Source organism: Culex quinquefasciatus, chromosome 3 (assembly GCF_015732765.1).
Source record: "Culex quinquefasciatus strain JHB chromosome 3, VPISU_Cqui_1.0_pri_paternal, whole genome shotgun sequence".
Classification (NCBI taxonomy): Eukaryota; Metazoa; Arthropoda; class Insecta; order Diptera; family Culicidae; genus Culex; species Culex quinquefasciatus.
The window spans coordinates 35,610,921-35,638,912 of NC_051863.1; the positions used below are offsets into that span (position 1 = coordinate 35,610,921).

General features: G+C 37.9%; 2 protein-coding genes across 3 annotated transcripts in view; one reads left to right on the forward strand and one right to left on the reverse strand.

Annotated features, from left to right (window-relative positions):
• LOC6053164 (A disintegrin and metalloproteinase with thrombospondin motifs 7) overlaps nt 1-1,233 on the forward strand; it is an 83,721-nt gene extending 82,488 nt beyond the window's left edge. Inside the window, exon 13 of the mRNA XM_038259063.1 lies at nt 168-1,233. Coding sequence (XP_038114991.1) covers nt 168-719 — 552 coding nt within the window. The 3' untranslated portion in view covers nt 720-1,233. The remainder of the gene's footprint in view (nt 1-167) is intronic.
• On the reverse strand, nt 977-27,992 carry LOC119768666 (myogenesis-regulating glycosidase). 2 transcript variants are annotated; one of them, XM_038259064.1, is made up of 7 exons: nt 27,557-27,992; nt 27,337-27,499; nt 22,536-22,675; nt 16,272-16,440; nt 9,114-9,209; nt 7,168-9,031; nt 977-1,451 (listed from the first exon to the last, which is right to left on the reverse strand). In XM_038259064.1, exons 1-7 carry the CDS (start codon nt 27,931-27,933, stop codon nt 1,315-1,317), a joined length of 2,946 nt encoding a protein of 981 aa, XP_038114992.1. In that variant the 5' UTR covers nt 27,934-27,992; the 3' UTR covers nt 977-1,314. The 2 variants fall into 2 exon arrangements, with proteins under 2 accessions (XP_038114992.1, XP_038114993.1); XM_038259065.1 differs by lacking the exons at nt 22,536-22,675; nt 27,337-27,499; nt 27,557-27,992 and adding an exon at nt 19,541-19,877 and having other exon boundaries at nt 1,315-1,451.

The window sequence follows — 27,992 nt, forward strand, 5'->3', positions numbered from 1 at the left end:
TACCAAACAGAAAAAGCAAACTTTTTGATCCTGGGTTCAAGTAGACACCTTGTTATTGTAGCATTTCTAGATAAAAATTTAAATAGTTAGGTGCACAAAAAAAAATTACCATCAAAATAAGGCCACAAAGACACAAATGATAATTTCTCTTTTCGCCCCTTTCCCAGGTCATCGTTAAAAAGAAGAACAATAACACCAGCATCCGGTACGAGTACACGCTACCGTCCAAGCCAACCCCATCGCCACACCCCTCGCCGTACTACTGGAAGCTGGCCGACTGGAGCCTCTGCTCGGCGACGTGTGGCGGCGGAAAGCAGCACCGCGAGTCCGTTTGTCACCACCGGGGCGAGGGCATCGTGGCAAACGCACTGTGCGAACAGAACGCCCACAACAAGCGGCACGACCGGTTGACCCGGGTCTGCAACGAAGATCCCTGTCCGGCCAACTGGTGGGTGGGACCGTGGCAACTCTGCTCGGTGACCTGCCGGAAGGTTGCGGGTGGAGGTCCGGATCCTGCAGGGCCCGTCCGAAAGCGGTCCATTTTGTGCGTTGACCAGGCCATGAACGCCCAGCCGGATGATCGCTGCGAGGGACAACCGAGGCCGCCCGACCACGAACCGTGTGCTGGGAGGTTGCCGCTTTGTAAAGGTTTGCTGGACGCGCACATTCTGGTCGAGGATATCCCGCCCGAGTACGACGACGAAAATAATGTCATTTGACGCGGACTGCGTTAGTTGGTTGGTTGGTTGGTTGGTGTGTACTCTATGTTATATTAACATTTGCCGTAGTTTGTAGGGACGAACGAAGCTGCAATGCTGCAGCAAAGGTTTTAAGGTTTTACACATTATGCTATCGAAACGTACTTACATTCTTGTGAAAAGTATTATTTTAAACTAAAAGCAACAAACAAACAATCATGCATCAGCGAGATAGTTGGTAGTACAAAGATTTCGAAGATTCAACGAAACGGTTTTACAACTTTTTACTTTTTATTTGTATACATTTATATATTTACAGAACTGTATTTAAAAATAAAAGTATTACTTTACTAGTATGAATAGTCGTCGCTACTGCAGCAGCAAACTCATACGCGTCTCTAGCTATTAATACTTGTTACTTAAAAACATTAATCACATCGCCGTACAGAGTGTAATACCGCGTATTAGTTGGAGCTGCGCGCGTTTAAAAAAAGGAGCATTTAATAAATTATGAACCCCGATAAAATCACCGAAATCTCCGAGTGGCTTATTTTTTGGGAAGGGTTTTGAGAATGCTTTGTTTACGTCACTAGTAGGTAAATACCCCTCCACACTCCTAGAAGCGGGTATTGTCCGGCATCTTGACAAAGTACGCGACCTTGTTCTGGGGCACGTGGTAGTTGTGGATCCAGCGGTTTCCCTTGCGCAGCGAACCGTCGATGCCGTCCTTCCAGACGCCTTGCGGGAGGTACACTGCAAAATATGAAACAAAACAGTAAGTTTTTGTTTGATTTAGAAACACTTTAAATTAGCATTGCCTATCTACTGTCCTCCTTTTTTATGGATGTTTTTTTTTATATTATATTTTTATGTTCAGGAGGTAATTTCAAGCAATTTTAGAATTTGTTCTACAGAAAACTTTACTACTTCTTCTTAATTCATTTTTAGTATTTTAAGAAGCACTTTTTTCGATTAGTTTTGTTTATATTGCCTTTCTCATTGCACAGTGGTCAAGATCGTAAAATTAAGTGGAAAATGGATTTTCCGAAAAATGGTAAAGTTTTGGAGCTTTGGTGTCTTCAGAAGAGTTATTGCAAATAGAAAGGGGCAACTTTCGGTTTGGTTGAAAAATATGGTGGTTCACGATTAGGGTGATTTTAAACATCTAACTTTTCAGAGAGAAAATGCATGTCTCCATACAATTTTAGCAGCTGTTCATAAAAAATGGTAGTTAATAATCGAAATATGCATGCAAAGTTCTATTCAGAAAAAATGGTATAGAGGATTTGCAGCAAAGCTAAAAGACACATGTCGCCACCTATGAATAAATAGCGTAAACCTATGATGTTTTGAAAAAATGTGTTTTTTCCTTCATAATCAACATTTTTATAAAACTTATGCCGGATTCGGATGAGAAAAAATATTTCCAACAATTTGGTGTACAACTTTTCAATATTTGTGTGATTTTTCTATAAGAAAACTGTAAATTTAGACAAAGATAGTAATTTGGACTATTTGGCAAGAAAGTCTGTCAAAAATCAATAAAAATTGTTGAAAATACATTAACACATCTGTTATCAACAATATAACTGTTTATTTCATTGATATACACAGGGAAACTATTTTTTTCATGTTCCAAAACATGTTTTTAAAGAAAAAGTTCTCAAATTTTTGCGCGCCCAAAATTTGATGTTCATTATTTTAGAGCAAAACAATTTTCTCGTCCTTTGCAACCAGTTTCATTATGATTGATGCAGAGAATCATGAGAAATAAGCGATTTTGTTCTTCAATCCGGCAGAAAGGAATACGATTTTTAGCAAGTAACCTCACTTTTGCACCACCTGCATTTGAAACACAGTCGCGCTGAAAAACTTCAATACGAAAATTCAATTTCAAAAAACCATTTTTTTTGATGTTTTTGTCAATGATTGACCATCCCTGATTTTTTTGTTTTCGAAAAGTTCAGGAATTTACAATAAAATTGGCTGAAGCGACATTGAAGATTGGACCTCTGGATTAAAAGAAAAGGAAACAGGAAAATAAATGTTTTTTTTTTTTAATTCATCCAAACACTTCCTCATCATCTAATGCCAATATCTCAAAATGTAAAATTTTGTGATATTTTCAAAAAAAATATATTGAAATTTTTGGAATGAAAGCTAACAATTCAAAAAAGCCAAACGTTTAATATTACGCCCAAACATTGAACAATTTTGATCCTCTTTTCAATGTTAATAATAATACTTTGTGAAACAATTAAAACATATTGATCCATTTTCAATCATAAAAAAATACTGTGTGAGATTTTCTCATCTCTTTAAAAACATATTTTCGGAGCTTAAAAATCACGATTAACATTTCAAAAAAGTCTAAAACTTGTCATATCGCTTTTTCGAAATGTTAATCGTGATTTTGAAACTCCATTTTTTTTTCAAAAAGATAAGAAAATTTCACAAAGGCTTAATTTTCTCATATTGAAAATCGGTTCAATAGTTCACCAGATATCGTTTATTGAAAAATTAAGGCTGGTTGGGTAGCACTTACAATTTTCTTTTTAAATAAGTTAGCAAGAAAAACCAAAACAGAAGATAGATGGGTCCGTTTTTTGATATCTCGTGACGGAGGGGACGTACGACCCCTTCCATTTTTGAACATGTGAAAAAGAGGTGTTTTTCAACAATTTGCAGCCAGGTGATGAGATAGAAATTTGGTGTCAAAGGGACTTTAATGTGAAATTAGACGCCCGATTTGATAGCGAATTCAGAATTCCCAAAAAACGAATTTTTCATCGAAAAAACACAAAAAAAAACCTTTAAAAACTCTGCCATTTTCCGTTACTCGACTGCTAAAATTTTTGGAACGTGTCAGGGAAAATTTAATGTACTTTTCAAACCTACAATGACCCTGAAGGTTCTTTTTTGCATTTAAAACAAAAATTTTCATTTAAAAAATTCGTGTTTTTCTTGCTTTGCAGGGTTATTTTTTAGAGTGTAACATTGTTCTACAAAGCTGTAGAGAAGACAATTAGAAAATTTTGATATATATAAATATAAGGGGTTTGCTTGTAACCATCGCGAGTTAACGTCATGATTCGAATTCCCGGACGCTTCAAAACCCGGACCTCATCTTGTTTTATCAATTATCTGGATATAAATTCGCATTATAAATGTAAAAAATGGGTTTCTTGATGAATTTTAACATCAACTTTCATTTAAAGTTTGTTTGAACGCTGTAGTTAATGTCAAAACAATTAAATAAAATAAAATTATAAGATTACCAAAAATGCAAAACATTTCACGTGAAATATTTCATAGGCGTTCGAAGCACCGGAAAGCAGAAATTTATGGTTTTGATTTCCTTAAATTCAAGCAAATTTTTACATAAAATATCGGTTGTTTTGATGTTAACAGCATATTTGAGACCTGAAGAATGCCAAAGGAGCGGCCGTGGCTGACTGGTTACGGTGTTCGCTTTCTAAGCGAATGGTCCTGGGTTCGATTCCCATCTGCTCCCAACGAGAAAGTATAGGAAATATTAATCTTGAAACTCTGAACATGAACGAAAAATCAAAGTCGCCCGAGTCGGGGTTCGATCCCCCGTCCTTTGGCTTGGTAAGCAAAAATGCTAACCACTTGGCCATCACGGCTTGGTGAGCGATGTCTGGAATTAGGAATACTGTTACTATCAAACTATATACGCGCTGGGTCCTTGTCCATTTGACAAGGGTTCGGAAGTTCTAAATAACGTTTGAACCCGATTGGTGCAAACGTTCTTCAGGGCGGGGCTTGTCGATAAAAGCTGAGGGACCTCGCGCTCGGCTACACTATGGGGTATTTCCATATAAGCGAGCGGCCAAAAATATTTTTTTGCTTTTTTGTGACTTTTTTGTGTTGTTTGTACTTAGTATAATGAAAACAAATGAATTTTGATATTTTTCCAAAAAAAAAAGTTTAATTTTCGATTTTTTCATATATTTGAGGCCACATGCATTAAAGTGGTGAATTTTGATATTCTTGCTCTGTCTATTTGATGCACGGAATGGCGGTTTATGCTATGTTAAAGTTTCTGATTTACGTTCAATCTCCCTCCTCTTTTTCTTGAGTTTAAATCCACCTCTCTTTGAAGACCCCCCCCCCATCCCCCTCCAATTAAAATTTGATTTTTGCGGTGTTTTAGAATTTTAGACGGTTTATTTTATGGAACATTGTATGGATTCTCGTCCACGTTTTTGGTTGATCCACTTGAAAAATTCACGTTTTCCACGATAAATTCTTCTAAATCAAAATCACTATGTAACCGATTGTCTTTAGATTACTTAAAATATGAACTTCTTCTATGGGCTTTTGTATACCTCGTTTTGAAGCTACAGAACAGCATGCGTAGTTTTTCCTCTGTGGGTTTTTCCTGAGTTGATCATGTGATGGTTCTGCAATGTTGTAAGTCTTACAAATATACTCGAAAGCAGTTCTCACGTTTTCAGAATAGTGCTTCGTTATATCGTACAGGGACACTACGGTATTATTATCCATACTTTCAAAAGAACACAACAACGAACTGATATGAATATTCGACGAATCGTTTCTGTAAAATACTTAGAATAGGAATTTCTAATTTTATTAAACGTACCTAAGTACCGTAAACTGGGGTGACTTTGATAGCCCGGGGTGACATTGATAGAAATTTGATTTGGCCACTATTTTTGATACATCCAATGTAACAGTCACATTTTTGCATATATGTTCGATAATAAGCTTTCCCTTAATGCTTACATACTCAAAATTCTCAAAATGTTTAAATATTAATTTGACGGGCATTTGAAAAACCTATCAAAGTCACCCCGGGCTATCAAAGTCACCCGAGTTTACGGTACCAACAAAGTCATGAATATCAAATCAATTTCAAAACATACATAGCAGGTACGTCATTTCTGCCTCCGCAGGTAAATAATGTGATTTTAACCAAGCGTATACGCGAAATCATTAATTTTCTTGCATGAATCAAAATGTTCAAAATGGCATAACTCAAAAAGTGCACATAAGTGCACTTTGAAATTTGGAGACAAGTTAGGACATGGTTCAAATTTTAAGCTGCAAAATTTTCAGATCGCACAAATGCACACAAAAAAAGTACTCCATTAACAAAGTTGAAAAAAACTAACTTTTGAATTAAAATCCATCTTTTTTGATTTTTATTATTTTTTTTAACCTATAAAAGTGTGTTTTGTAAAATGTTATTGAAAAGTTGAATCAATTACCTTTCTGAATATTTATAATGATGCAGGAAAAAATACATAAACAGCTACACAGTACAACTATGAAAAATAATCATTTTTTTGTCAAAAAAACATGTTTTTTCTTACCATTTTCGCCTTTGAAGGTCTGCAATTCAGTGAATATTGAACCTACAACTTTCAAACTCCGGATTTTTCTTAGTTAGAATGTTTATTTTCGAAAAAAAATACCAAAAAAATAATTAGAGTATGTCGGTTTTTCGATTTATGGCCGCCTGAAACCCCATAGTGGGCTAGCCAGCGTAGAAATGGGTCACCGAAGCTCGGCAGAGCTAACACCTTCCAAATGCCTATGCGAGTTATTTGCATGTATAGAATGTAGATCTAAAATTACATGGAAACAACTTAATTTGTAAGAAGCGACCGCGTGGTCCCGTTTGGTTGGTTGCACACACACACACACACACACACACACACACACACACACACACACACACACACACACACACACACACACACACACACACACACACACACACATTTGAGACCTGAAGAATGCCATTCACTGACATTTCAGTCCAAATTTGTGCGATTCATTAGCAAAAACGAGTGTCCGGAATTCGAAGCAAAAGTGTCCGGATTTCGAATCAGCTTTTATCAGCTTTTATCAGCTTTTATTCGAAGCACAACAAGTCATTTTAATTTTCAAATTCTGATGAAAAGTTGTTAGAAAAGACATATTTTGCATGTATTCTCCTAAAACTGACTATTATTACTACATCCTGATGACATTTCTTCATTTCCAACTTATTACATGATATTTTGTCAGCTATAACAAAAAATGATATGCTACTAAGTGTCCGGAAGTGTCTGAAAAGTCCTAACCATAACCTACAACTTTGCCGGAGAAACCAAATCGATCAAAAAATCTTTTCTACAGTTACGGATTTCGAACATTTTCTTAGCCGTTTGTATGGACAGCTCCCAAGTTTGTATGGAGACTTGTAGGAGATGCAAAATAACTTATTTGGACATAAGATATCAATAGAGGAATTTTTATCCAAATTAAAAAAATTTAAAGTGGCGCAAAAATTTGCGAAGATAATGAAACTTTTCAGGATGTCTTAATTTTTTAAACATTATTTTGAAGATTTTGAAAAATAAAGAAATTTTACTATTCAAAATGAGTGCGTTTTGAACAAGAGTTACCATTCCTAACCTAGTATATTTAATCTTACCTTCCCGACTGGTGTCCGACCGGTACAGAATCGGCGCCACGATCATGCCGTCCCCGATCGAGAACTCGTCGTCGATGAACAGGCAGTTCACGTCGGTGGCGTCCATCATCCAGAGCGGCCGGATGATGGGCAGTCCCTCGTCCATCGCCACGCTGGAATACTGCTCCAGCATGGGGACGATCGTTTTCTGCCGGATTGCGGCCAGCTCCTTGGCGATTTCCGTTACCGAATCGTTTCGGTACTCCGACGGGAGGTGGGTGAAGCGCAGAACTGGCAGGAATGTGGCGATTTGCAGCCATCGGATGTACAGTTCCTGCTCGGGGAGGGGTGGGAACTCGAGCGGATAGAATGAGTACATTTTGGGGAGTTTTTCCGTTGGGAGCAGGAAGTCTCCCCCGACTGGGCCGGGCATGATGAAGGGATAGCCGATCACGCCGTACGAGAGCACGGTTGGGATGATGGTTTGGAGGCCGCTCCAGGAACTGTTGACCGGTGGAAGGCTGAGGAAGGCTGGAGGACGCGGCACGGAGATGGCACTTGAGACTCCGAAAATGTTGAGATTGGCTTCGAAGCGATCCATGAAGAAGGTTTTGTACTGGTCGGGGTTTTTCAACGTGGTCGAGCACTGGTAGTAACGAGGGACGTTAAACGCGTTACCAAAATCCACGTAGAACGAATCAATTCCGATGGTTTCGCTGAGTTTGGCCAGTTGGTTGCGTAGCCACGGCACGGTTTCGTTGTTTGTGATGTCCAGCACGCCAGCGCTGGCCAAGCTCTTGTACCGGGTCAACGCCGGAATGCTGCGTTCCGATTCACGCTCGTGAATCAACAGTCTCTCACTGACTGCTTCCAGGAAGTTGCTGCTTTCAGTGCTGATGAACGGTTGAACAGAGAGTGAGATTCGGAAGCCTCGTCGGTGAAGGATTTTGACCGTGTCAGCCAGTGTGGGGAATCGTTCCGGGTCCAGCTGGAAATCACCAATGTTCTTCTGCCAGTACTCGTTGATGAGCACGTGGCCTAGTCGCAGGTACCCAGAAGCGATTACATTTTCCGTGTAATTGTAGATGGTCGTTTCAGTGAGTTCTGCCTGACTCGAGGCAGGAATCTGCCACACCGGTTCCCTCAGCAGAGACTTGATGATCGTGTTGTCATTCTCGGTCAATCCATCCCACAGACTCTTCTGCGTGAGATTGTTGTGTACGCTCTTCATATCAGGCCCCGTGCAAATCTGATACTTCAGTTCAGGATATTTCGACAACCGATTTACGAAAGCGAAGTTATCGTGACGACCTTGCAAACAGAACCGATTCTTGTTCCTATGGTTGAAGCTCACATACAGTGGCGTCCTTTCATCAACCTTAATAGCCACACCCTTCGAGTTCAAAAAGTACCTCTTCACAGCATTGCCCCACTGATGGATGTTGATGTCCCCAGTAACAAACGGAGCAAAGTCAAACGACGCCTTCCCCAGTGGGTAGTCAATCCCCTTGGTCAAACCTCCCCCGTACCAATAGCCACGATCCTCCCCAATGTCGAAGCAATCGGTCGGATAGTACCCATCCACCAGCGTTTCCCAGCTAAAGCTGTAGCACTTGATCTCCGGCGAGGTCGTCTTCTCCAGGTTCATGTACAACCGTGCCTTCGAGTTCCACTCGTAGCACACGCTGCCATCGTCCCGCAAATCCTTCACCAAACAGTTGTACGGCTTGTCGATGTTCATCCCAATGCCGAGCAGCCCCGTCAGCAGGTCATTCCCCTTCGGGTCCAAAATCCTCAGCCCGCGCGTCTTTTTGTGCAGCTTGACGCTCTCGAAGTACGACTTGGCCAGCAGCTTCTGGTTGTACATGACGTACGCGTAGCCGACCTTTCGAAACAGAACCAAGCGGGTAAGATTATTATCATTGCCGCCGAGCCGAGTGCAAATATTGATAGTTGATGGTACTCACGAGAAATACGATGATAAGAAACAGCATGCCGACAAAGCAGCGCAGCTTGTAGTCTTTGGTTTCGCGCTTCTTCTTGCGGATCATGGCCGGGACGTTCTGGAAATGGTACACCAGAAAACAGTGTGTTAGCAATTTGCGTCATGAAAAAAAAAATACCGGGAAAATTAGCAAAGTGCCAAATGATAACAGTGGAACTAATTAGATTGTATGGGTCAACATTTGTTTAAAATTGGGAAGCAAAACGACAAACTCGCCCTTTCCTGCAATGCTCACCTGAGGAACATGAGAAAAACATGATTATAGAAGATTATGCAACATATTGCAAGAAGAAGATTTTTTAGCTAGAGCATTTGGCATTTATCCAACGAGGTTCGCCGAGTTCTATGAATACGACTAGTTTTGCAAAAATCAAGTCTTGTAATGAGTTGAATATAATCCTTTTTGAAATCCGAAATACATACTACCTTTGATTGGAAATTTTAAGTCAAATGTTTGTCAAATGTTCGTGTGTTTAGTTTTTAGTTCAAATCAAAACAATATTGAAAAGTAATACTTTTCAGTACAAGTGCTGTGAGAGGTATTAGTTTTCAGCCCGCGTATAGAAAAGGATTACTATTCGATACTGTTGTTTTTGGTAGAGAAAAGAAGACCGTTTCGTCGATCGAAAATTACGGAAAAAGTAAGTAGTTTCACGACGAAATTGCAAAAAAAAATTGTAATTCCGTCGAGAAACTATTTACGTTTCCTTTCATTCTCGAACAACGAAATGGTCTACTTTTCTTTACCAAAACTAACAGATACGGAAATTAATACCTTTCAATACCAGCACAGAGTAAGACAGAGTTACCACTGCCTCTTGGTTTTTGGTTCAACTCTGTGATACATCGCACGCCTGCTACCAGCAAACCTTATGAAGCAAAAAAAATGAAATGACTTTTCTTCGGACTGGTCACTCTGGGTTAATCTGTGATACCAGTGTTGAAAAGTTCTAATTTTTAGCACTGAAATGGGTGCTGAATAGTTGAACTTTTCAGCACTAGTATCGAAAAGTATCATCTTTATTTTTTTTAACGGTGAATTTACTCAACACTTGGATGTTTGACAAAAAGTTCCACACAAAAAAACATTTCACGGAATTGCAAAAAATGTTGCAAGCAACTCGTAGCAAAACTTGATTGTTTTCAACACTCGTCGTATTAATTCAACTCGGTAAATCTTGTTGGATAAATGTAAGAATCGTGCTGAAAAAATAATCTTTTTGTAACTTGTTTCATAAACTTTTATCTTCAAAAAACGAGTAAATCTGTGTGATTGAAACTTATTTTTGCAATTCCACTGTGAAACTGTCAACTTTTTCTGTCCTTTTGGTGAAACGAAACGGCCTTCTTTTCCTTACCAAAAAAAAACAGAATGGAAAATTAATACCTTTTCAATACTAGTATCGAAAAGTATCATTTTTCAATATTTTTCTGTTTTGAACGGTGAATTTACTGAATGCATGAATGTTTGACAAACAATTCCATTCTAGAAGCGTTTTTCGAAATAACAAAAAAAAATGTAAACAGCTCGTTGCAAAACTTGATTTTTCCAGCACTCGTCGTATTTTTCCAACTTGGTCTTTTTGCAACTTGTTGCATAAACTATTTTTCTGAACATATTCTTTTCCATTTTGATTAAAATTCGTACTCATCTTTATTTATTTTTCATAAATATATGTTTGAATTTGAATATTATTAAAAAATGCCCATTTTGAAGAATCGTAGGACAATTTATCCCCCATTTATCCCATCTGCTGCAACCTTCCATCGGATGAGGAAGTAAAATGTCGGTCCCGGCCTTGGTGTTAGGCCGTTAAGTCATTCCAGGTGTAGGAGTCGTCTCCATGCCATAAGTACAAACAACACACCAAACCAAGCCTACTCCGGTGGAATCGCTGGCGGCGGTTGGACTCACAATCCAAAGGTCGTCAGTTCAAACACTGGGGTGGAAGGTTCCTTGGAGTAAAAGAGGTTTGGGTTCTCTCCCCATTCAAGCCTGCGGACTCCTAGGTTCGGGCAGAAACTTGCAATAGAGACCACAAAAGACCCGGGGGTCGTTAATGTGGATGGTTTGATTTGATTCTTCAATATTGAAAATTGGACCATTGTGGGTATGTTTGGATGAGACTTTAAAATTTTAAATTTTCTTGTTCCTTTCATTCGCTCTATTCCAGGAACCAGAGGTCAAATCTTCAATGACTCTTATGCAATTTTATTGGAAATTATCTAAACTTTTTGAACATATTATTTTCAGGAAAGATGAAAACCGGGTATTTTTAGCTTAAATTAAAATTTCAGTGGCTGTATCTTGAAAACGGTGCACTTTATCGAAAAATCTGTGAATTACTTTTCAATTACAAATTTGTTTTTACATTAAAACCTGAAGTTATAAAAATGTTTGACTAAGTTTCTATTTTTCCAAAAGAACACATTCGTTCGAAAAATAATACTTGGCGGCAAAATTATTGTCTATACTTCTCTATGGCTTAAAAAATGCGGTTTTACATATGGATTTAGGAAAATAACATTTATGTTAAAAAAGGTAATTTAAAAATCGACAAAAAAAATTATCTATTATGCTAAACACTTCCTATTAATACCTCCAACTTTGCGGAAGACACCAAATCGATCAGAAAATTCCTTAAAAAGTTACAGATTTTCGAATATTTATTTTATGGAGCCTTGTGACAAAATAGCTTATTTGGTCATATGGAAGGACCATTTCATGTTTTGGTGGAGAATTGCTCAAGGGTCAAACATCTGATAACGCCCTTTTGAAAAAAAAGAAACAAATGTTTAACCCTATCGAAACATTTTTCTTCCATTGTTCAGGAGGTAATTTTGAGCAACTTTTGTTCTACAAAAAAAAAACTTTATTTCTCTTGTTTTACGTTTTTCTTCATTCATTTTTTGTACATATTATTATTTGCATTTATCATGTTTAGTTAATGTTTGTTTCTGATAGTATTTGACTAATTCTATAACTTCCTATCATTAAAAATACTTCCTATCGTTACCTTTTGCCTATTTAGTTTAATTTTATTTTTACAGGCTCATTTTAAATGTTTTGCTTGTTTTTCACATTTTCTACTACATTCCAGACTCGATTATCCGACGAGTTAGGAAAAATTTCACTTCGGATAATCAAATCATTGGACAATCGAATCACGAAAAAAAAGTTTTTCCTTGTCTTCTTTTTGACTGACGAGCTTAAGTACGACCCTTAAACTACACTAAAGTGATTCAGAATTTTTAAATCTAATGAATTTTGGGATTCAATAGGCAATCAACTATTCAAATTTGATTAAAATGGGGTCGCAAAACTCGAGTTTGATGTTCAAAGTAGGAATATAAAAAAAACTTGAGAAAAAATTCTAAGACTCGATTATCCGAAACTTCGGATAATCGAGGCTTCGAATTATCGGGTCTAGACTGTATAAAATGACATTATTATAATTCAAATTGGTAAAGAAATTTTCCTTTGACCGCTATTTAATTTGACTCGTATTAATTTTTGCGTAAGCTTATTTTCTTTTAGGTTTCTACCACACTGAAAATTTTTTTTCTATTTTCAGTTATGAGCATTGTAATTAAACTTATATCTGTAAGCCCATACATCCAATTGAAAAGCTGACAAAGGCAAACTTATGGGAAATTGGACGAGCTTTCCGGTAAAAATATTTTCGAGACTGAAAAATCATGTCTGTCATAAAAAAATGCCCAAAAACCATCAAAAATCTTATTTTTTCGACATTTTTATTTTTAAAACCGCTGTAGGATTGGACAACGGACAATGGTCAATATGGAAACTTTGATATAAAATTGTTTGGGAAATCGATTCCTACTATCGGTTTTTAAAAATTTTGACGTTTAGACCACTTTAAAAAAAACAGTTTTAGTAAATGTTTTTTGTATTTTTTAAGGAGGGACATACCATCCTGCATTTTTCGTCAGTCTTTTTGTAACATCAGGCTATTTCTGAAAAAAATTGAACGAAAAAAAATCGTGACGTCACCTTTAATTTTAAATTTTAACCTCAAAATCTTATAGAAGTGGCGTGTATTTTCATTTCAGTGTATTTTTTTTTTTCAGGAAGCCCTAATTTCGAATTTCCTACAAGTTTGTTTTAGACCACTTTTTGATACGATGTAACGACTTCGAGATAAGGTAATTTTTAAATTGCAAAATACAAAAATATTTAAATAACTTACGTCCTTCTCAAATGTTATTTTCGAGTACAATTGGCTCCGTATACACAAAAATGGCTTATAAAGGCCTTAGATAACATGTCTACAAAGTTTCGTTGAAATCGGAGTGGTTCGGGTACAGAAGTACCAGACAAATTCCTGATTTGAGCTGGAATTGCTCCAGAATTACTTTTTAAATTAAAATGAATCCCGGTCACTGATAAAAGCTGATTCGAAATCCGGACACTTTTGCTTCGAGTTCCGGCCACTCAATTTTGCTTATGAGTTGCACAAATTTGGACTGAAATGTTAGTGAATGGCTTTCTTTAGGTCTCGAATAAGCTGTCAACATCAAAACATTCGATATTTCATACAAAAATTTGCTGAAATTTAAGGGAATCCAAACCATACATTTCTGCTTTGCCTTCCTTGTTTCACCTTTTTGGTAAACTTATATTTTTATTTTATTTTATTTTATTTTATGGCCTTGACTTAAGCGTCCAAACATGAATGAAAGTTGATGTTAAAATTGATTGCCAAAACAAGACGAGATGTCCGGGATTCGAAGCGTCCGGGAATTAGAAGCATGACGTTAGTTTGTGGCATTACAAAAAATACTACAAACTTATTTATGCATAAAATATATGAAATGTTAGCAAAAATTATAGCCAAAGTTGTTGTTTGATTTTAACCCTCTAACGCCCAGAGCTGTTTGCTTATCGTAAAAATAGTACTGGCTTAATTTTGGTACAATAATGCAGGAAATACTTTACTTTGACCCACAAACATCGAATTGGGGCAAAAAAGTAGAATTTGAAGTGGTGCTCCAGAGCACCATCAGGAAGATGAGCAACTTTTTTTTAAACCACAAAATCTCGTTTTCTTCAAATCTATTGGTTCATTTGTTTGAAAACGCTTCGAAATGTGTTAAAAACTACTTATTCTTTGCTGTAAGACTATATTTCTGAAGTATTAACTAAAAATTCTAAAATCTCTGCATTTTCAGGTTTCTTTGATTGGCTCATTCAAAACCCACAAACAACCATTTTCATGAAAAATGAGGAAAATAATAAAACTATCGGTCTAATAACCATGTTTTGTCTTGTTTATGAATAGTCAAAACGTTTATAAACTCTTGTTTTGATAAAAATAAGCTATTTCTGTAATTTAGAAAAAAGTGCTTCTGAATAATTAGTTGCTGATATGCCTAGGTGGTGCTCTGGTGCACCAAATGAAAAAGGTTGAAAAACACTTAAAACCGGTCCAAATTCACAATGTTATTCACAGGGGTTCTTGTCCAAGGCTCAAATGATAGGAAAACATTTTTTGTTTCATAAAATTTTGTGTTTGGTAATTTTTACGGGCATTCGAAAACAGGTCTTATTTATTTCCCTAAAATTGGCCCATTTTTGTTTACATTTCACACTGTAACTTTGCTTGTGCTTAACCAAATTTGATGAAATTTGGGAAGATGTTAGTATACATTCTACATGAACACCTGCAACTTAAACCACCATGAAAAGTTATGTCAGTTCCGAGATATTTGAGTTCAAAATTTTGGTGCTCTGGAGTAACCATGGGTGGGAGAGGGTTAAAGACGTTGGCAAGGTCAAATGAACATTTTTTTAAAGGTCCAATATAAAAAAAATCCAGTTTTTGCTTTTTGGGTGCTTTTGAAACCGCCTTGAGTCAGGGGTATTCAAAAACACCCAAAAAGCAAAAACTAAAAATTTGGTTTATTGGACCTTTGAATAAAAAAACTCCAGAATTCTTCATTTCAATGCTTTTTAAAAATCAAAAATTGGCTTTGGATTAATGGCAAATGTTTAGAGCGATGCCCGCCTAGAGGCGGGGTTAAGGTTTAGAAAGGTCAAACCGTCAACCGTTTTCGTTACACTTGTTGAGCAATCTTGCTTCTGATATCACCTCTCGCGGATCATCTCGAACAACACATCAGTGTGATTGATTGTTTGTGTGTGTCTTGTCCTCCGCGAATATTCATGTAATCCTTTTCCGCAAGTTTTGCTCACAAGAGCTGAGAGCTGCTCGCTCACCGGTTAAATCCCACCCCGATCGGTTCCGACTCGATTTCTGCTCGATCACAACGCATCACGCATCGGTCACGAGACTCTTTTTTTTTGTTGGCTGTTTGAGTCTTCGTCATCGTCGTCGTCTCTTCTTTCTGAATCACTCAACTCCGGTCCAAAACTTTTCGCGACCCGCTCGAATCTTACCTAGTCGCATTGCACTCCTCACTACGCAATTTGCAACGGGCTGCGATCGTGAGACAAGCCAAGCGCGCGCAACTGTGGACTGCCGGTATTCGTGTAGGTGTCATTATTCAATTAAGGTGAATTTCTTTCTAACCGACGATCAAGTGACGGTCGGACTCGGTGGACGTTTGATAAGCTTTTAGCGCTAGAGACTAACCCTTGGCTTCTTTCGTTCTTAAAGTTCAAACGTTAAAAAATCAGCCTTCAAAAAAATTAAATAAATTGAAACATTGAAAAACTACATCAAAAAAAGTTTCTTTTTTTACCAGACCAAGGGTTAGCACACCAGCTACTGCACAATTCATGATCTAATCGGGTTAGGGTGCTGTAAACCCCGTCGGTTTGTCGTGGAAGTTCCCCAGAAAGCGCCCAACCACTTTGTCTAGATACTCATCTGCAATGCGACTAGATTTCACACAAAGATATCAAAACCGGCTTCTTGATTTTCTCCCTCTAAGGTTCCGGGAAACTTATGGTGGCTCCGTGGAGGTCGCAAAGGTCGTTTGGTATTGTTTTACTAGTTATTCCAATAACACGAGTTTTCCATATAATTTCCCTTAAAAACTGTTTCTGAAGTAAATAGGCTTTTTAATCTACCATTACCCGTGTTCAAATACCAAAACAAAAACAAATCCCCCTTCCCCTTCTTCTTCTTCTTACCTGCATCTTCTCCTTGAGCAAACTCGCCAGCGAATTGATGCTGGTGATCGAGTTCTGATTGCTCAGCACGCTCTGCGTGTCGAAGTCGTTCGCCATCATCTCCTTGTCGTTGAGCCGGAGCGCCGGCAGCGGGGCAATCGAACCACGGCGTCTGCTCCGGAAGAGGTTCCTGTGTTGGGGAACGACAAACAAGAAAGCTTTAGATTAAGACGCGCTACTGTGTGGTTGAGCGCCACACAACTATTTTACACTCAGTTGTAAAAAAAGAACAATAAGTTAATCGAATTGTCAAATGTTTGTCCGAAATCTAATTTGAATAAATTCTGATTAAATAAAATTCTGCCTGATTGGACTTTCGATTATTATAATTAGAAATTAAATTTTGTTATTTTGAAAAAAAAAAATTTGGCAGGATACAAAAAAACATGAGGAACAAAAATAATCTTGCAGTTCTTTTTGTTCTCCATGCATTTTTTACATTTTTTTCAGTTAAATAAAAATTTTACTCCTAGAATTCAATTCAATTGCATGTTGTTTTGAACACAGCATAAAATATAAGTTTTTTTTCACTTTTTTTTGTACTGGAAACTAAAAATGCTGTCTTAATTAAAGACATTTAAAAAGTCAATGAAATTATCAAAAATAAAGCTTTATTTTAAAGTTAAGTTGCTTAAATGATTGAAATAGTCTAACTTGAGCTTAGGCATTTTTTGTGTAGGAAACATGTTTGAACGTTTGTTTTAATTTAAGAAGTCATTGCAAATATATTTAAAAAATGATTGATTCCCGTAAACTTTTCTATAGGACCGGTGATTAATCGATTTCCGTGTTAAATAAAAATAGAAAAGCATTACCAAAAAATGCACGACATGAGAAGTAAAGTATGTTTTTTATGCAACTGGATTTTTCATTGAACTATAATTAAAAATAGAAAAATACTTGCATCACGATAATTCAACACTTATTTTTTGGACTAAACTATGGAAATCCACAAATAAAAAAAGAAAATAATTAAAATATTTTTCACGCGAATTCCAAGATTATTGATTTTTTAAAGAATAAACCTCCACATGGCTAATCTAAGGTTTTTAATAAAAAAAAACTGAAATAAAATTTTAAATTTCACAATTTTTCACATTTTGCCATTCTTTTTTTACAAATAAGACAGAGGTTATGTTTGGCAATATGAAAAAAAAAACTTGTTTTCAATTTTTAAAAATTACCATTCTTGCTGTCACCCTTATTTACTTTGATCCTTTGCAGCAAGCTGGTAGAACAAAAACTTTCTGTCTAGTTTAGGGACATAACCAACCTCCGGCCCGTGGAAAAAATGTTAAATAACTGGTCGTTCCGTTGTAAACACCAAAATATATGTATCTTATTAGCAACAGACCTTTTTTGTCAAATATTATTTCCATCGCGACACTGCTTCTGAAACCCAGATCTGGTTCGCAAGGCAGTTGGGTCCTTGCTCCAGCTAAAAAAAAAATTCTAAACTATATAACACAGCAAAAAATCCGATGGTAAAATCGCATGCAAAAGCATGCACATCACCTTCGTCAAAATAAACACTTAATATTACACACTGCATGTACAATTTTTGCAAACACAAAAAAAAAAGTTGCAACCGACGGGATTCAAACCCAGCACCAACTGTAAGGACTGGCGTCTTAGCCCACTCGGCCATCAGACCGATGAAAAGCTGTTAGGATAAACGCATATATGAGCTTTACATTTCGGTCACGTAGATTTTCCATACTGGTGGGTTACATATTTCAGGGTGTAAAATCACATAAAATTGCATAAAATAATGCAATATTTATTTTACACCCAGGCCTTTTACACGCAGCTGGATTACTACTTTTTTAGCTGTGATAGTTGTGGCGGTTTGAAGTGTCATTGCGATCAGGAAATCTTAACCGTTGTAAGTAAATAATTCCAATTTCACTATTTTCTTAGTTCATCTTGTCTGGTACATATTAAATTTCTTTGGTTATGGTCACGTTTTATTCAGACATTGTGAGGCGCTGGTTATTTTTTTACATTTGTGAATCCTCCGGAACCTTTCTAAAAAATCGATAGTTTAAAAATACTTATTTGGGATTTTAACATTTAGTGATGAAAAAAAATTAAAAAAGAGTGATGCCTTTTTTCCTTGTGCCTATTTTTGTGAAAATTCCTTAACATAACCTACAACTCTAGAGTTTTTTTGAATAGTTCCTATAAAGATATGAAAGACAACAGTTTATAGGACCATTTAAAAAAAACTCTAGAACTTTGCCGAAGACACCAAATCAATCGGAAATCACATTTCACACATCAGAAGCACATTTTTGAATATTCACATGTTTATAACCACTGACAAGTCTGCCTTCCTTTGTCATGAAGAACCTTTGGACTACACGGAGAAAAAAGAGTTCTCAAAATCGTGAACAAGCGTTCATGAAAAGGGGAACCACGAACAAAGTGTTCAACGTTTTTCAAAGCAACCTCTGGATTGTGAGTCCAGTGCGCGGTCCGATTTATCCATAGGACGGGACTTAATAGGGGGATGGTGTCGCTATTTTAGACCACGTTTTCCACTTTTTCTCCATCGAGACCGACTATTTTATCGACCTCATTTTGCTGGGCGAGATAGAACGCCGTCTATTTTTAGACGATGACTCAGCACGTTTCCACTCTTGCACTTAAAGAAACCAGATGGCAGCACGATGTAAGAAAAGGAGGCAAAATTCCTAGAATTTAGGAATTTGCTACTTTTTTTTATTTCAGTGTATAACACTCTAACCTTTAAAACTATCAGGGAAGGCTTTAGTAAAATTGCCTATCATGTATAAAAGAATTTATTCCGGTACAGTTTCAACCAAAAGCAACTTTTTCTACTTGGTGAGTCCATAAGTGTACGAATGCATACACGATGTTTCTGGAGAAAATATTGTTTTTTTTTTTTTTAATTTAAGCATGGATTATACATTTTAAATTCAGCTTTTGCCAGGCAACTGAGTTTATTCCATTCCATAGTGTTCGAGTGTTGTTTACGGAGGCAATTATCGCACTATCACTAATTCCGAGGCCATGGCCAACGTTTGTTGGCCGTTAAGAACTGTGCGACGTCAGAATTAAGTTCCAATTAGAGTCCATTCTACACCGGGCCGATTGGAGGCATTTTTATGTTTATCTGCACGTTCTGAGAAATGCAGACCTTGTGAAAATACACTTTTTGATAACGTTGACAAACTTGAGACATTTTTCTAATTCCCAACACTCACTTTCAATTTGATCACTAAATCTTCAGCAGCTCGTCACACGCCCAGGGGATTCACACAACCATCACGTTCAACGACTCGTAATCTACTGAGCTTGAGAATCGCGAAGAAAGCTGCCCCACTCTAGAGAAGGTAGGAAGTGTCCAATTTAGTCACTTAATCTCGGCTTAAACTCCGTCTACTACTGCTCTCCGAAGCCACTACAAACTCCCGCGCACTACAACTAACGCCGCTGCTGAATCAGCTGCTGAGAACGCGCCAACAAGTGTAGATTCGCGGGGAAGAAGCCGGCCCGGACTGTTCCGTTAGACGTTATCGCTGCGACTGGCCCGCGAAGGCGAACGAGCTCAGCCAGCGCCGCTCTGGTGGTAGTGCAAAAGCGTTACTGCGGAAAGTACCATCAAAACGATGTTCGAAAGACGCGTGTCGTCAAAGTGTTTCTGGAAGTTTGCACTTGGATGACAAAGTTCACCTCGGCTCGCGGCCTAGCGAAGGAATACCCAAGTTCAGGGCTTGGAGACGGGGGAGGTACCGTGTTTTGGCGGCGTACACAATAGATAATTTTTTTTTATTTAATCATCGCTGTTACGAACATTTTTTTATTGTTTAAAAATGTATTCCACAGACTTACTTCTAATTGTGTAAGAACATTCTATTTTATGTGCTGATATAACAATCAAAAAAATTATCAAAAAATACAAATAGACATAAACACAAGCTTTGAATCTTTTTTTTTATTTTGATGAAAAACATCATTTTTTTGCATTGAAATTGTTAAAGCAATTATCAAGAATTCTAGCACCGAACCTTAACAATATGAGCTCAAAATTTCAGACGATCTTTTGGGATCGTATAAAATCCAGACTAGATCATCATCAAGGCCTTGGAAAATGTCACTGCGGAAAATAGAAAAAAAAATTTCAATAATATAAATTTATTGCAAACTACAGCCAAAGGAAATATATAGCTCAAAATCTGCAGCAGTTGAGATGCTACAGAAAATGTTACATTTTATAACAGTTTTTGCAGCAAGCTCATAGCTCAATTTTGCCCGCGTGTAAACATGTCAGCGATCTGCAGTTCGCACCAACACATAGAATAGGGGGATGGCGTCGCTATTTTTAGACCACATTTTCCACTTTTTCTCATCGAAACCGACTACTTTATCGACTTCATTTTGCTAGGCGAGATAGGACGCCGTCTGTTTTAAGACGATGACTCAGCACCTTTCCACACTTGCACTTAAAAAAAACCAGGTGGCAGCACGATGTAACGCCACGTCCCTATGCTGGCGCGTCCCAGCGCAACACTCCAAAGAGAACAATATGTTAGCACTCTGTCCCTCACAATAGGAACGTGGCGTTACATCGTGCTGCCATCTGGTTTTTTTAAGCGCAAGAGTGGAAAAGTGCTGAGTCATCGTCTAAAAATAGACGGCGTCCTATCTCGCCCAGCAAAATGATGTCGATAAAGTAGTCGGTTTCGATGAGAAAAAGTGGAAAACGTGGTCTAAAAATAGCGACGCCATCCCCCTATTCATCAAGCAACCATGGCGCGATGATAGTGTGTCGGATCAGCAACCTAGAAGTTAATGGTTCAATCCTCGTTCTGTTAAGATTTTTTTTCTGCAATACAATCAATCAGCCGTCGGTAATGTTGATAATTGTCGGTAACGGGCAAAAATGTCATACCCCTATATCGCAAAAAATGCATGAGGACAGATTTCATGCAGATTCTAATATACTTTCATGCCGCCATGCATCACAATCATGCGACCGCCGGTTGGGGTGTATGACATTAATTTTTATAGAAAAAAAATAACTCAAGACTAACTTTTAAAAAAATATATTTTAAAAATTTTCAAATATTTATCTAAAAGAGATCACAAAATTTCACGAAAGATTTAATTTTGGCATTGACCATCAGTTTCAGAAATATCAGCATTTAAAAATTGAGTGCAGTTTGCGAAATACTAAGAAAACTTCAATATTAATGTTTGGGACCCGAGGTGTAGGGGTAAGCGGCAGTTGAACTCACAATCCAAAGGTCGTCAGTTCGAATCCCGGGTCGGGTGGAAGCTTTAGACGTAATTTTTTTTTGTTGATATTTTTAGAAATGGTCAAAAAAAATCTTTTCAATTCGATAAAATTATGTTTTTTTCAGAATAATATTTCAAGTGGTTATAATTAGAAAACGGTGCATATTTTTTCAATTGTGTATAGAACTATTCTATTACAATTCATCATAGAATTATGTAAATTAGGAAAAAATATATACTTGAACTATGTAGCTAAGCTAATTTCTTGTTTGTCTGGCCTGAAACATGTTAAAAAAATTCGAAAATATTGTATTTAATCAAGTAAAAATCATCAGGCCTGACATTGGATGGTACGACCCAATCCCACCCCCACACCCAATGTCACTCCTGATGACGAAATGATGAAATCGTCATAAAATCGTTTGTACATGAATATATAAAAGATTTAATATGTGATCACTATCGTAGGATACACAGTTATGGATTTTTTATGAATTCGATATTTAAATTTACAGATTGGAACATGTAAGATATTTCCAGCATCAATAGAATTTTTTTATGTTGTGCCCGATGGAATTACACGTTGTTTCCCAAATGTCAACTTTATGTCTAAAATTGTGCAGAAAGCAAACCAAAGTAAACAAATTATCGACATAAGCTATCTAAATCCAAAGCAGGTGATTTATTTGCGTACGATTACACCGGAATCTAGGTTTCGGTCACCGACGGCCGGTCGCTTAGCGCGTGGTCGGATATTAGTCTTATCACTGAACTAAGTATAAAAAAAAATCCCGCCTAAAATTTGTTTAACTGATAAATATCCACCCACATCTGATAACGATGCTGCTCACAGGATAAATTTAAACCGTTTTTCTTTTTTGCAAACCCAGTTCAAACGGCTTACGGGCATTCAAGAGAAATTAGTCAGTTGCACTTTTAGCCACAAGAATTGTTACTCACTTAGTCGGCTTGGCTGGCTCTTCCTCCTCATCTTCATCGCTGGCATCGTCATAGTGAAGCATCGGTTTCAGGCTGATGGCGGAGGTTGGGGTCTGCGGGGTCACGGTGGAATCGGAGCAGACGCTTTGCTCCTCCACAATCTGGAACGATAACATTATTTTTTTATCAGTGTCCGCTTGCATTTGGAACAGCAGAAATTGGTACTCGGCGGTCGCGCGAACTAAATGCATTCGAATCGTACTGCATAACCAAAGGCGATTTAACATCAACACGCAGGTGGTAAACAGTACAGAATGCATTGAATGAGTGCATCCTTTCCTTCCTCGTCTAATAACAGTGATTTGAGCAGTAAGCGGTATTGATAATGGCTAAATGACACAAATTGGTTGGAATCACTATCATTTAAGTTTGGAGTTAAATGTAATAAATAACACAATGTTACAATGGCAGTTTTTGCAGTGCATTTATATTTAACAATTCCACGTCAAACCAAAAGAATCAAGATCAAACTTGCTTCGGTTTGGCTAAACTTTGACATGGGAATTAATTGGTAAATTAATTAGACCAGTAGACCCATCCGAAATAGGGTGGTCCAAAAAAATGCTTTTACGACGATTTTCACTAAAAATCAAATGTCTGGAATGACTAAATCAATTTGATTAGATGGGCTTTTCAGCATGAGCATGAGAGACAACCCATGGTTGTCCTTCTCCGTTGCTGAACAGAACCGTAATATCCTTTCAGCACTACTGATCATAGGCTTCGACTATCAAGTGGTATTTCCCTTATCAACAGCATGTATGAATGCGCTGAAAAGATAAAACACCATGATTTCCAAAACAAGATCAGTTGCGAATAGGTAACAGTCATTGGCCACCAACGGCGCCCACCATGTCAGTTTGTAGATCTCGATTTTTTAAGGGACGGGAATGTTAGTTATCGCAGGTTGCTACTAGGGCAGCTGATTTACTCTGTGCTTACACCCCACGTAAAAGTGATTAGATGGGCTTTTCATGAAAAATACTTAGACATTTCCGAAACATGGCTAAATACACTTACAAATCAAATGAAACCATTGTTTGCTGATTTGAAGGTCTCGGGACCAAAGAGCTTAAAGCTGACATTTTTTTGTATTTTTTTCAGAATATTTACATTACATATCCGGAAATGGTGAATATCCATAAACAGAACTCTAAGACATTTTTGATCTACTTATAGAAACTTAAATTTTGTTGAAACTCGATCTATGATCTAAACTGAGTCAAATGCAACCGGTTTGGTCTAAATCGGTTCAGCCAGTGCTGAGAAAACTGAGTGACAAATTTGTGTAACACACAGGCACAGACAGACACACAGACCGACCGACCGACTGTTCAGTTTTCGATTCTAAGTCGATAGGTTTTATTGAAGATGGGTCTACGAGGTTTATGTGAAAAGTTCATTTTTAGATCAGGATGAGAAAAGCAAAAAAGATCGGAATTGGGTATATCAATCGAACTTAAAGGACCATGCTTCTACATCCAAATGAGTTTCCCATACATTTTGCTGGGGACGCACGGTGCTTTATGATCAATTAAGGTACAGTAGTTGTTCGGTTACTGGGCGTTGTTTAACCGGGCGCTCGATAACTGGGCCGTATCCCAGTTAAAAAGCAGAGTTACGTCAAAAAACCAAATCAAACCCAAAAGACCGAGGGGTTAAGGGATGCAAAAATCATGTTCAAGAAATAAAAAAATCTTTTTTTAAAAATTTTATTTAATTTCAAGTCGCAATCAAAGAAATATGAAAAGTAAGCATTGCAAATAAATTTGATTAACTTTTATTGTCACATTTCATCAGGAAAATATTATGCATTGGTGGTCCCCTCGTTATTTTTCGAGCAGCATTCGGTGACTGGGCTACGTTCTCAGCCCAGTTACCGAACAAGTACTGTATAACGGGACGACTGTTCTTGGACAACTTCTGTTCAACTTAAATCAATGTCTGAACTCGTCTGCAATAGACAGAATTTGTTCAAGTTACGGCATTTTCCATCAAGGTGCTTCCAAAAACTTGAGTTGTGGTGCCAATATGGCGGCGCCTTCCCGTTCCACCTTAATGTATGTCACCGGCAGTTTACAAAACAAGTTTCGTAGTTTTCTTATATAGGGGAAATATACCCATTTTAAGCCAAATAAGCGGTCGTGTTTGAATGATGCTGGATAATCTAGATTGTTCCTTGAAATTCACTAAAACCAAGTACACCAACGAGTAGAGCAACTTTTTATGAACATTTCTGTTTATTTTCACTTTTATTAAAAGTTATGCCATTCCTTTTACAAGCATTTAAAAAAAATATTTCAAAAATGCATTCTAATCAGTCGAGTTCATTGGGCCACGCCCATTTTTCTATTTTCAGCTTAGTTCTTTTTTTCTTCCAGCGCTCTTTTGGGTCTGCTTAGTGCTGCCAAAATTGATGAAATTTTAAGCGAACACTCACGAAAAGTATCATTTATAGCGAAAGTTTCCTGGCAGCACTTTCTCACTCCAACAGGCGCTGCACCAGCATGTTGGTGGTGTTAGTGGCCACCCTTTGTTCTTTATTTGCCTTCGCTCCTCGCTCGGTTTTCTTCAGCCTTCGATTGGAATGGATATTCAAAATTCAAACGTCCGAAGACTTAGCGCGTTTGTTTTTTTGATGGTGCTTGTTAATTATTAACATTTTTCGGGATTATTTTTCAAGTGAGTGACTAAGTAATGGTCAAAAGAACATGTTGCCGGTAGTTGGAAGCAATTTCACATCTTAAGCGCTTTGAAAACGTTAGCGCAAGTGAAAAGATATTGATGGAGACTTTCGTTAAGCAGTTAAGCTCTCATCTTGAGTGTGTATGTGTGTGCCACCAAAATGATGAGAAATGATCTCGCAAAATAGAAATTATGATCAAAAGTGCATTAAATTTGATCTTTTTGGCCAGTAAGTGGCATAGATTTGCGTGCTTACTTGAGGCGGTGCTGTTGCTGGTAAGTTTATAGCCTAAATAGTATTTTTGGAGTTTTAATCGAGCATCAAACTCTCCATATTGACGAAGATAGGTGTTTGATTAGAAAGGGTATATTTCCCCTAGTAGACTCTCTCTGTGTCGACATTGTAGCGTCGACAGCGGAAGGTTTCAAATTATAGAACGAAAAATCATAGCATGCTTTTTGAAGGGACTGACAAATGTATTGCCAGATGGAGTAATATTAAAATCGAGAAGATCGACAGCCAGAGATTCGACTGTAAGTAAAACAAAAATATTAAAATTACAGCCAATGTTTGGAAATATGATTTGACTGATTTGTGAGCACCTATGTCAAAAACCAAGATTGTTTAATTTTACTTTTTGGTTAGAAAGTCTTGGTATGACAGTTTTGGTCTGACAACTCTATGCTGGGTTTGTTCTGGTCAAGGCGAGGGATAGGAAACTAGGGTGGAATTGAGTTACAGGGGACTCTATCTATGTCGATATTGAAAGGACCGTCGAGAGCGGGAGGAATCAACTTATAGAGTGAAAAAATCAAAGCATGCTTTTGAAAGGACTGAAAAAAAATTGACACTTGGAGCAATATTGATATTGAGAAGATCGACAGCCAGAGAGTCGACTGTATATGGGAAAACTGAAAAAAAAAAACAATCCAATCAGCAACACATTTTTTGGGTCCCTTTTAGGGTTCCAATCAACCTCCCAAAATTTGGGAGCAATTGGTTAAGCCTACGATTGGCGCAGAGCAAATAAAATGTGTATGGAAATTACTATGGGGAAACTTGCATTGTCACATTTTTTAATAAGCAAAATTCATGTTTTATTATTTTATGAAACTACGGTGTTAGAAATAGTGCCCTGGATGTCCTGAAAAACTCTCCAATAGACAGTATGGTGCTAAAGCGCGTCAAAAAAAAGATACAGAGTTTTTAAAAGTAGCGTATTCAAATAATCACTGAAATTCACATTTTCTGCCAACATTGCCATAGGATCCATGAAATACAAAACAAACATGACTGTTGTTCTATTTTGATGAATCTTACATGAAATCATAATGAAGAAATGTTCAGAAGTCATTATTTAGTTGAGTTGCACCCCAATTCCACAAATAAATGAAAGTTGCGAAAGTTTTTGCTTGACTGAAGTTTAATTTTTACCGAATATTTCGAACTGTCTCTCATGAACGCTCTGTAGCTTTTGTTAGAAGCAATTTAGCCATATTTTGAGCAAAATGGTGTCGCTGAACTCGAATTTCAAGTTAAAAACAAGAATATTTGAAATTGGAAGCCCCAGGCCCCACACAAACCTTTGGGTAATCGAACTTCGGATTATAGAGCTTGGGGATTTAAAAATTCATAAAATAATTCCGAATTTATTGTTCTCCCAGGCCTTTCACAAAACGACGTTGCCGTGCTATCTTGTCGCTCGTCGCCTTTTGACGACCCGAGAAAAACGAAAAAAAGCTTAATTACATTTTTTTTAACTCTGCACTTGATTATCACAAATAAATCGATCGTTTTGTTTCATTGAAATGCCAAACATTGCTACCGATACGTTTCGCAAAACAAATTCGTCCAGCCCCGTCACCAATCGGAGGCTAATTGGATTTTCTTCCTGTTGACAAACTTGGCTGAGCACTTGTTCTCCCTTCACCCCTTCAGGTTATCACTCAAGTCGTCTTTGTTGGTCCCCTCCCCACTTGGTCAAACACACGCGCACGAGATTGCGCATCTTATCACTTTTACATCATCCCTGCTTCTCCTGCACAATTCAAAACACCGCACCGACACCACACTTACCATTATGCTACTCTCCTCCACATCGATCCTGGACTGGTGCAGCGCGTCCAGATCTTCCGCCGTCAGCGTCGGCATCGAGATCGAGTTCCGCCGCAGGCCGACCGCCCGTTCATGCCTCGCCTTGAGGTCCGTCGGCTGATCCTTGGCTTCCTCGGTGAACTCACTACAAAGAAGAATGCTTGAGCACGTGACTTTAGCTGTAGATTTAGGTGGGACCTACTTCTTCCGTGCATCCGCGGTCGGCTTCCGCTCGTGCTCGATCGTAACGGTCAGCTTGTCCTGGTTGCGACGTTCCGCCAGCGACCGATTGACGTATGCCAGCGCCAGGTTCTCCTGGCTCTCGGTCATCACGTCGTCGCTGTCCCCGTCTTCGGTGTCCGATGAATTACCACTACTGTCACCGTTGCCGATCGTTCCGCGACTGCCGCGAGATCCACCAAAGGAGCCCTCCTCCTCGTCCGCTGAATCAACGAAGGGGATCTTGTCCCCTCCGATCAGCAGGTTCTCCCCCGGTGCCTCGTCCTCATGGCGAATCGATGATCGCCCACTTCGGCTGCCACGAGGCGTCCGTTGATAAGCCTGGTGGTGATTGCTCATGGGTGTGGTGGAGTGGTGAGGTGAGGTAGTACCTAATGCAATATCAGTGGAATACAAAA

Excerpts from the sequence above, each read along its gene's own strand:
- LOC119768666 (XM_038259064.1), bottom strand. The coding sequence starts at position 27,933 with ATGAGCAATCACCACCAGGCTTATCAACGGACGCCTCGTGGCAGCCGA. Across the intron at positions 9,032-9,113 it reads TTCTTATCATCGTATTTCTC|GTCGGCTACGCGTACGTCAT; the intron begins GTGAGTACCATC and ends CTGTTTCGAAAG. Across the intron at positions 1,452-7,167 it reads GTCGGACACCAGTCGGGAAG|TGTACCTCCCGCAAGGCGTC; the intron begins GTAAGATTAAAT and ends CATATTTTGCAG.